This window comes from Octodon degus, unplaced genomic scaffold (assembly GCF_000260255.1).
Source record: "Octodon degus isolate 3935 unplaced genomic scaffold, OctDeg1.0 scaffold00076, whole genome shotgun sequence".
NCBI classification, from domain to species: domain Eukaryota; kingdom Metazoa; phylum Chordata; class Mammalia; order Rodentia; family Octodontidae; genus Octodon; species Octodon degus.
In genome coordinates, this window is record NW_004524652.1 from 1,047,861 (window position 1) to 1,058,299 (window position 10,439).

Here is a 10,439-nt window from a genome sequence, read left to right on the forward strand (position 1 = left end):
AAAAAACTAGGATTGGAGGTCCCACTCAACCCAGCTATTCCCCTCCTGGGTATTTTTCCAGAAGAACTGAAAGCATCAGACCACAGTGATACATGTGCACCCATGTTTGTAGCAGTGCAATCTGTCACAGAAATCTTAGAAAGAACACAAATGCCTATCAACTGAGGAATGAATAAAAAAGATGTGATATTTTTATACAATGGAGTGTTACTGAGCTATAAAAAAAGAAACTTGAAGCTTTTATATGTAAATGGATGTAACTAGAGACCAGAATCACAAGTGACATAAATCAGACCTACACGTGTAAACATTGTTCTGTCTCCGGAGCCTAAGAACCTGAAAGAGTAAATAAAATCTGAAAGGATCGGTAGATACTGTAAAAAGGAAGGAACTGCTCAAAGGGAAGGAACAACTGGAATGAGGGAAGGAGAAAAGAAGGCAGGAAAAGCAATATGTGAGTATATACACAGGAAAACTTAGATAATTGTACCCCTAATTTCTGCCGAACTATTCAAAGAGCACTTAATGCTTGATTTTTTCCTCTTTTCAATTTCTCAATTACCAGTTTTTGCATGCTTGCTTATTTATTTATTTTTTTGCAGAACTGGGGATTGAACGCAGGTCCTTGCGCTTGCCAAGGAAGCGCTTATTCCACTGAGCTGTCTCCCCGGCCCCGTGCCTGCTTATTTATATCTGGCAATCTGATGTGAAGAAAACGGTATACAATATAGCAATACTTGCTGGATTCCTACCATTTGTTTAGTGAAATTTTGCACAGCTTCTGTTTTACTTATTTAACCAATTCTTTTTTTTTTAATTTAACCAATTCTTATTCTCTTAAAAAATAAAAAAAGACCCTATCTCAAACCAAATCAAGGCCCCCAACAAAACAACAACAACCCCTCAAAAAACAAAGGCATAACAACAGCAGCAGCAATAAACAACAAAGCTAGGGAATTTAGCTCACAAAGGCCCTAGGTTCAATTCCCCAGCAGTGGGAAAAGTCTTGTTCTGCTTTCTACTTAGCAATAACCACCTCTTAGGTATTCCCCAGCACCTGCTATCACAGCTGTGGAGGAGAGACGCAGAAGCAGGCTATGTGTGGGACAGGTAGTGCTAACCTATCCTAGCCAGTGCCTACCCTATCAGTGCCTCAGGACGAACCATGGAAGACACTGACGAGGATGTCACCAGTCCAGGAACGAAGAGTCGAAGGGACACCTCACTGTCCCCCGAACTGAAAAGGGACACATGAAAAGGCAATGTGGGTCTAAATTCCCCTCCACCCATTAGTCATCTCTTCCAGGGTCCAGACGTGGCAGGGCCACTGCCACCTGTGCCCGCTATTAGAGTTTGTCTAGGTGTCCTCCCAAAGCCTCATACAGTCACGGATGGGCTCCTAGAGTTTGTGATTAACTCAAGATCGAAGCTGGGATTATGGGTGCGAGTGTTGCACACACCCTGGGGGCAGCCTGAGTGCACCAGGAGGGAGGGAAAGAGGCTTCTGCTGCTCCTCCCTTTGCTCTTGCTGTTTTGCTGCTTCCCATCACCACGAACGGCTGCCCTCTGCCATGTGCTACTCTGCCTTGGAACCAGCTTAGTACAGACAAAAACTTCCACAAACTGTGAGCTACAGAAACCTTTCCTTTTTTAATTTACGTATTGGGTATTTTGTCCCAGCAACAAGAGAAAAGTGACGAACACCCACCAATGAGCCAGGTGCGCTCATCTCTCACCTCTCTGCTTTGAAGGCTCCTCCTCCTCCGTGGGCTCTGACGGGTCGTAGTAGTCGCTGCCATAAGTGAACCCCACAGCGCTGTAGTTCCCATCCTCAGCCAGGGCTTCACTCAACCGCTTGTACTCTTCCTCTTGAATAAAAACAAGAATTTTATTAAAAAAAAAAAAAAATTTATTCAAAAAAATTCCATATATCTCTAAAGTTGTGCTATCGGTCAGTAAAGCACACAACACACTGTCTTCGACCTCTTTTTGAGGTACAAGTGTCCCTCAACACACACACTTCAGAGTTATCAATATGCACTTTGGCCAGGACATGTTTACCACAGACAGCAGAATACACATCTTTTGTGGAATATTTCTTCCTGCCAAGAAAACTTTGGGATTAAGAACTGTATTAAAGATTGTTAAGGCAAAGACAAAAACATCAATTTTAATTCATACGATACTGTTAAAGAAGAACAGTTAAAGAGTTTGGTTTTTGTTTTTTCAAATCCCAGTCTGCCCTCAAAAGCTGGGAAAATTCTTTGTGGCTCTATATATAAACTATCCTGAGGTCCTCTCAGAACGCAAAGACTCCTGTTTTTCCAATCCACTGGGTACTGTCAAGATAATATCAGAAAGAGTGAGTATAAAAAAATGAATGGGAGTAAATTTTTAAATACTTAAAATTGTAAAAAGTTGTGGCTGAAGTAAGTCTTTCTTGAGCAGTACCTTGCCTTGCCTCCTCCTCAAGCAAGTCCGTATGCAAGGCTAAATACCTCTCTTCATCACACAGCGCCTCTACCCGCGCCTCCTCTTCCGACAGCTGATAGTCTCTGTTCCAAGTGGCATACTCGGCATCGTACGCAGAGAGGTCATGCAGGTGACCGCGCCCATCATATCTGTAATGCGAATATGCTGGTCAGTGGACAGAAGTTACCGCCATGGCTGGTGGCCTGTGACACACTAGGTGTATACTTACCAATTAAAATAATGAAATAAATGTATTAAAACAAATGTCAAACTCTTCCCAGACTTATATTTAACATAGCTAGGCATTTCTCACCTACGTCTAAACTCACATTATCTTAACAAAGCCTGAATTGTTTCATAGTGCTTTAAGGCTAATAACTAAGACGGACAGTCCTTCTGTCATAAATGGCATCTGCCTCCCTAGCAGCTCTTACCGTGTGTGGTTGGGTCAACCATTCAACGACACTTGTAAAAAACAAACAAACAAAAATAATAACAAAAAAAACAAACTTTTTTCTGAAGAGTTAAATATTATAGCTTACATTCACACAAACCAAATACATAAATACCTATCCGTAAGAACCAAACGGTCGAAATTTCCTCGCTTCTTTCTGCTAGTCCCGAACGCTCAGGAGAGATCTTCATCAAAGACACTTGCGTCCATTGGAGGTAAAATCTTGGCTAGGCTCGCCCCTAGCCACTTGGCTGAGGAAAGAAGTGCTGGGTTATGTGGTAGAGAGACACACATACAAAGGAACAGTAACACGTACATGCAGTTTAAGGAGGTTCACGGCGGGCAGAGCCACTGGAAGATGCTACTGCCGTCTAAACTGTACCCCAGCAAACAAAGCCAGCGAAGATCAACCTTCTTGCGTGGACCATGAAGTCCCAAACTGAAAGTAAGAGCACTTTTCTGCTACGCTTCAACGTGAAAGAGTCGATGAAGGTCCTGACAACATATAACTATCCGATAACGAGTCTGTAAATGTTTTTAAAAACCCTCGTGTTTTGAGTTGCAAAAGCACATGTGAAGTGACAAAAGTCCACTTAATTTATCAGCGCAGACTTTTGAAATAGGAACCAATCTAACAGAAAAAAAAAAGGTTTTTATAGGAAAAAAAGGTCATAACCAAGGAACCCAAGCACTGAATTTTATTAAATTTAAAAATCAGTTTTACTCTGACGTAAACCTCCTTAACTTACAAATGTAGATTATTGTTTGAAAATACTACACGTGTCGTACATGTGTAGCGTTTGCTCCCCACCAGATGTGGGAGACCTGACTCAAACCACGTACAGAATGATACGAAACTGTATCAGGTTCAGAGTTAGTGATACAAGGGGTGAGACACACTCTGGAAAGCGAGCCTGTAACTCAGGCGGCATCATTTGCAATAAACCGTGGCGGCTCAGGGCTCAGCATTCGGGCAGGGCTGAAGCCGCTGGGCCCAGGGCGGACCTCATCAGTTCCCCTCCCTCCAGGAGTCCTTGCTTCCCAGGTCCACCTGCCGGTGGAAACATGAGGGTTGGCAAAGGCCTATCTGGCCATTAAGGAGTCCACTCTGGCCAGCTCAGAGGTCAGCCCTACAGTCATGGTCCAGGGCTTGCAGAATCCAGCTTTAATTGTCTCAAGCGACGGGCTTCTTTCCCTTGGAGACTATTCCACAGCTTAGTGGCTGGTCACTGTTAGCCTTTCAGTCCGGGCCCCAGAAGGAGTGTTGCCCAACTGGCAAAAAATCCCAAACCTCAGCGGGAGAAGGAACAAGGGGGGACTGAAAAGTAAGCGGGGGAGCAAACAACCTACATCACGTAAAGTCATCCTTTCCAAATCAAGCACCTTAGGAAGCCCCATCCGGCCCCTCGGCCCGAGCCCACCACCGCGGAACGCCCCGGAGGAATGGCCTAAATCGGGCGTGATTTGAGAGGAGACGGAACGCGGGGAGTCCGGCTCCACCCTTCGGCTGCAGCGACAGCGACACCGGCCCCAGGAGCGCGGCCCGCGCGGGCAGGTCCGCCGGCCGAGTCCGCCCGGCCGGCTTCGGGTCCCAGGGCCGGGGCTCAGCGCCCGGCTCCCGCCCGGCGGTCCTCCCGCAGAGCCGCGCCCCGGTCGGGTCGCGCCGGTCGGGCCCGGCGCCGCGTCAACGTCCGGCGAGGCGGAGCGGGCGAGGGAGGGGAGAGGCGGCGGGCGGGGGAGGAACCGACCTGTCGATGAGGATCTTGGCGTCCCCCATCCAGGGGATGAGGTGCTGTCCCTGCTCCTGGGCCAGGGCGCGCTCGTCGTCCCGGAACAGCTTGCACGCGTAGCCGAAGACCAGCAGCTCCACCCGGCTGCCGCCCGCGCCCGCGCCGCCGGGCCCGGCCTCCTCCTTCGCGCCGCCCTTCCTCTCGGGCTTGGCGCGGCCGCCTCCCGCGCCGTACATGACCGCGTCCCGGCGTGCGGCCGGTCCTCCGCTGAGCCGCGCGCCCGCCCCGCGCCCGGCCTAGCCCTCAGTTAGGCCCTCCGCTCCCCCGCCACAGCCGCAGCGCCGCCGCCATGGGGGCCGCAAAATGGGGGAAGAGCCGCTTCCGGCGCAGGGCCGCGCTTCCGGCGCGCGGCGGCGGCAGATTCGCCACGGCTGCGAGCGCCTGGAGGCGGGGAAAACACGCAGGCCCGGGCCCACACCGAGCGCGCCGCCACGACGGTGGTCGGGTTCTGGGCCTGACGAATTTTTTAACTGCGTCTCCACGGGCGGCGCGTGACGAAAGCGCGGCGCCGGACCGCAAGCGCGCCCTGCGGGGCGGTCCTGGCGGCGGGCGGCGGCCGGGAGGGGCGGAGCCCCGGGCGCGGGGCGGCCGTCGGCGCGGCGAAGTGCTGCGTAAATAAGCTCCCGCGTCGTACCTTTGACGCCGTCGTTCCACCTCCTGGGAATCTCCTCTGCAGTTAGAGTCTCAGATGTTCTTAAAGAATTATGCAGCTGTGTTTTCTTTTTTAAAGAGGATGCTTGATGCAACCACTACTGGTATATTTAATGCGTACAATTTGATGGATTTGGTGTATGCAAGCAGCCACGCATTGGCACCTCCCAAGCCTCTGCGCCGCCCCTTCATAGCGAGCACACTTCCTGCGAGACTGATCCTCGTGGCGAATGTCCAAGCACGCAGCACGACGCGGTTAGCGTGGGCGTCGCACTGAGGCGCGTCCCCGAAGCTTACAGCAGGACTGCTATCCGTGTCTGCAATTACGAAGTCACCTTTCAGTAGGCGATGGGCGATGGGCGAGGGAAGCCACGGAGAGCCCAGACCAAAGACCACTGAAGAACCTTTACCACAGGAAGTCTCAGCGGCGTCCGCGGATGGGTCTCCAGAACCGGTTGGACAGAGCACAAGGTGCATCCTAGGGGCCGGGGAGATGGCTCAGTACAATAAGCGCTTGCCTGGCAAGCACAAAGGCCTGAGTTCAATCCCGGTTCCACCAAAAAAAAAAAAAAAAAAAAGCATACAGGTTAGGCTTCGGCTGCTGGCTGCCCCATGGGGTGGGATGGGGTGGGGGACACCAGACAGCCCTGCTCTGGGTGAGGCGGGCCATTCTGGGCAGCATTTGTAGGATTTGGCCTGCGCTGGGCAGCTGCAGGTGTTCCCTGTGACAGCAGGTGAGTCCCTCTGCAGGTGGTCTTCCCACCAGGTGTGCCCAGTTATGTGTAGAGCGCTCCCCAGGCCCAGAGTTGCTGGGAGCCAGCCATGAAGAGGGACAACATCCCTTAGAGAGGCAGGGGCTGAGCCACACAGAAACAAAGACACAGACAGGGACACTGCCACAGATGTGGATCCCACGACCCCAACAGCCGTGAGGTCAGGTTCCTTCCTGTCTGCCCTGGTAGCCCCTGGTGGGTGGTAGCCTTTTCTTTTTGCCTGTGAAGGTCACACGTGACATCAGAGCGCTCGGTCTTTCCCTGTCCTTGTCCCTGAACCCCACACTTGGTGACTCAGCCTCTGGCACAGACCACAGCAAACAGGAAAGAGGGGAGCACAGTGAGGCCCGGCCAGGTGGTCAGCACACCTGGGGCACAAGTGGCACCCAGGCAGCAGCCCCTCTACTGGCCGAGGGGCAGGGGATAAGGTGGTGACAGGACTGGTGAGCTAATTAGGAGAAAACTCCCCTTGAGAGCGAGGAGGGCACAGGGCACCAGGCCTGGCTCTGTGCAGCCCTGCCTGATGTCACCACACAGCTGCCCGCCACCCCAGACCCTCACCTGTGGGGCCACCCCGACCTTCCTGGCCTGTGCACAGCCAGAACGAGCCACCCCTGTGCCCAAGGGCCCTGCAGTGACCTGTGCTCCAGCACAGACCTCTCGGCCACTCTCTGGTGATTTCAGTTTGCATCTTAAGTAACCTGAGAAGCTGTGTGGGAAGGGAAGATCTTTAGGGTGGCAAGGCCGCTGCACCCACCCTGCCTGGGCAGCCTAGTGACAGCTCCCTGGGACCCGAGGCACTCAGACCCAGGCGCCAGCTGGAGCTCGGGGTCGGAGCGAAAGGGGGTGGAGGAGCCACGTCCCCACACTCAGAGCCACGGGCCTCGCCACAGCTCCCTCAGCGTGCTGCCATGGAGCCTTGGCTCTCAGTACTGTGCCCGGGGAGCCCTGAGGAGCTGGGAGAGGGTCACAGCCCAGCTTTCAGGGGGCCTGGGACGACCTAGGCTCCCAGGGACAAGAGCGTGTGATGTGCAGTAGGACTGCGTCTCTTCACTGTGCCATGCACAGGGCCAGAGGCACAGGTGGGCAGCGGCACAGGAGGGCAGCACCCTCCTGCGATGGGCTCCACAGGGGACGCCCTCCAGGGTCAGTCTGGGTTGAGCCCTCAGCAAATACTGACAGAGAGGACGGGCACCTCGTGGCTCCTTTCAAACTGAATGCATTTGCGGCCCGGCCTGCAGGGAGCAAAGTCAGGCTCATCTGCAAGGGCCACTTGGCAGCTGGACGTCCACCTGCAGAGGCGACTTCCACAGCCCCTGGGGCCCTCCCTGGAAACCTCCTGGAGGTGCACCCGGCTCATCATGCAGAGGGCGAGATGACAGTATCTTAGAAGAACATACAGAACTTTTGAGGCTCTGGTCGGCAAAGCTGAAAGCGCCACCCGGAAAAGAAGCCGGATACGTTTCAGCGACGTTCGACACTTGCTCTGCGAAACGGGCACTCGGAGCACGGAGCAGCGCCAGCGCTGCAGAGAGAATCTGCGGCGCCCACAGCGGCAGTGGCCTGGGTCCAGAGCAGACTCGCAGCCGAGAGCCCTGGACGGTGAGCACCAAGAGCTCTGTTTGCTGACGGGGCAGAAGGTGCACAGGACGCTTTACCACAGAGTCGGCCGCGGAGCTGGGCACTGAGGAGCTCCTTGCGCACGAGTCCTCGGGGACAAGCCCAGGGAGCCGGCGGCGCTCGCGCCCGTGAGGAGGGATTCCGACAGCAGTGTGTAAAACTGTTTTGTGAGCGCCTCTTTATTGATTCTACAACCTGAGTGTTTTATCAACCATGAGAAAAAGGCTGCCAAATGATCCTGGCTAATTAGCTTTTGCGGCTGAGCCAGGCTTAGGGAGACGCCTCTTACCTTTCGTTTCATTCTCCTGCCTGCGAGCCAGGCGCTTTGGTCACGTGCATCCCGGCGCCTCCCTCAGCCTTGCCTCCTCCCGACCCCTCTTCACTTCTTTGGCCCACCAGTAGCTTCCTTGTGCCTGTGGATCGTCTCTGCTGCTGTTCTCAGAGCCCACGAGTTAGGGAACCGTGCTATCTGAGTTGGCTCTTGTGGCCTAAGGCTGTGGCCTCAGTTCCGCCCATTTCGTGGCCCGGAGCTGGGTTTCTCTCCTTTCTGACTGAGTAGTACTCCACCCTGCACGGCCCACACATGCTCCTTACCCACGCAGGGCTGACAGATGTCCAGGCTGGCTCTGCATGTCGCTGGCCACCAACACCGAGGGTGTGCAGGGTCCCTTTATTCCTTGGGGCTGCACTGAGGAGGGGAGCCGGATGCACGGTGGCTCTCCTCTGGTTCTCAGGAGCCCCTGGCAGCTTCCTGGGGCCACGCTCCCTGCATCCCCCCCAACCCAGTCACACGCGGTTTTCCCTGTCCCTAGCGATGCCCTTCCCACCTGGCTGACATGAATGTTAGCGCAGGACGCTTGGACTGGCACTCCGCCCGTGGCCAGAGGCGCTGAGCCTTTTCGTAGTCTCACGACGATGGTGTGGGCTTCAGAGTTCCCGTTCACGTCTGCACGTAGCGTCGCGTGTCAGGATGTCAGTCCTCGATCAGTGGTGCAGCCACGAGCAAGCGTCCCGCCCACTCTGTGCAGCGTCTCTCCGTGCCTCCGTCTGCGTGGCCGTGTACAAACGTTTCCTGGGGTGCATTTGCCCGTGGCGCCCGGCTGTCCTTTCCTGTGGTTCCGATGTCCTCACAGCGACGACCCTCAGTGAGTTAGCACCAGAAAACGGTTTCGTCGGGTTGTCAGTGTGCCCGTGAATTTATTGTTGCTCGTTGTCATAGATAATGAGATAGTGACACGCCTGGTCAGCGGGCGCCCTGCGCTGGCGTTCTGCCACGAGACTGTGCCGTGTGCGGTCAGGACAGCGATGCGGGGTACGTCGCTTGTGTCCAGTCTGCTCTGGAGCCACGTGCCGGCCGCAGCCCCGCAGAAGGCCCTGCTGCGCAGAGCGGGTGCTGCAGACGCAGCCGGCTTTCAGGGCCGCGTGAGCCTCCGTGCGGAGCTTGCACTTTAGTCCAGAGCGCGTGGGAGGTGACGTTCTCTCAGACGCACCACGAGGCCACATCGTCTGCACTCCCGGGCGACCGCTCCTCTTCTAGCACCCACAAAGTCAGTCTCCAGCCTCGGTCACAGATGGGCTGCAGATCCACTCCTGCCCAGCTCAGGGCTCTGTCTCTGGAGGCTGAGGGGTACAGTGCTCAAGCTCTGCTGAGAGCTCATCGGTGATGGTGACCCGCCGGGAGGAAGGAGGCCCTGGCTCAGGCTCTTTCGCAGTCTCCCTAGTGTCTGAGGCTCGCCAGAACTCCCAGCGCTCACTGTCACCCTGTAATTCCCACTGAACTGTACCTGACAACCCAAACGCAGTTGTCGTTCTCCCGAGTTGCCGAGCGGCTTGAATGTGGCACAGGAGTAAATTCTGCAACCCATTCCACGTCCCTGAAATGTGCCGTCAGGGTGAGCGCTTGTCTAAAAGAAATCTCTGAAGCGGCTCTCCTGACTCAGGACTCTGGCTAGAGGTCAGCCTTTACAGAGCAACCTCAGTTCTGGGTAAAGGAGACGAGTGTGCTCTGCGTCCATCTCCGCAGAGGGACAGTGACTCCTGCTGGCTCGAGGGCCACCTGTGTGCCGTCGACACCCAGCCCCTCACAGGTGTCTGGGCTGGAGGTTTCTCTCAAATGTGAACTCAGCTGCACCGCTGAGCTGCCACGAGGCGCTCCGTGCCGCCTGCTGTGTGCAGGGAGGACTGGGCCCCTTTCCTCCAGGAGGAGTGCTCCTCTGCCTCGGGCTGAGCCAGGGACCAAGGTGCAGGTCGGGGCGGGCGGGTCAGGTCCCAGGGCGCCTCACACCCGGGGAGCCGGGAACACAGATGCCCCTCGGCAGCAGCGGGATGTGGGTTGTCTCAGGGCTCCTCCCGCCCTCACAGGAGGCCTGGGGCCCGCTCTGCAGTCAGCTGGTATCCTTCGCCTTCTACCTGATCCAAAGACCTGGTGTCCCGAGCCCATCCCTGAAACCCGGGGTGCTCTGTTCCCATGCCTGATGCTAGGACCATGAAGCCCTGAGTGTAGTCACGACGACCTTGTCTAGGAGCAGAGGGGACAGTCTAGAGGGACAGGGCTGCGGGGACGCAGGCCCCTCTTGCATTGGAGGCCTAAGGAAGAGGCCGCTGCCCCAGGGGAATCCCTGGGAAGGAGAACGAGGGTTGCCCTCAGTCCTCTGCCCCTCGGGTGTTGTTGGCACAACT

At 55.2% G+C, this 10,439-nt stretch overlaps 1 protein-coding gene across 7 annotated transcripts in view; it reads right to left on the minus strand.

The window, feature by feature from the left end:
- Nucleotides 1-4,976, minus strand: part of Sfswap (splicing factor SWAP) — a 65,294-nt gene extending 60,318 nt beyond the window's left edge. For 4 of the 7 annotated variants that reach the window (XM_023720507.1, XM_004635850.2, XM_004635849.2 and 1 more), the window contains exons 1-3: nucleotides 4,675-4,976; nucleotides 2,452-2,621; nucleotides 1,737-1,868 (exon numbers count right to left, since the gene is read on the minus strand). In XM_023720507.1, coding sequence (XP_023576275.1) covers nucleotides 1,737-1,868; nucleotides 2,452-2,621; nucleotides 4,675-4,892 — 520 coding nt within the window. In that variant the 5' untranslated portion in view covers nucleotides 4,893-4,976. Of the gene's footprint in view, nucleotides 1-1,736; nucleotides 1,869-2,451; nucleotides 2,622-3,041; nucleotides 3,178-4,674 lie in introns of all 7 variants that reach the window. The other 3 variants (XM_023720511.1, XM_023720509.1, XM_023720510.1) reach the window with 2 other exon arrangements.
- Between the last annotated feature and the right edge of the window lie 5,463 nt (nucleotides 4,977-10,439).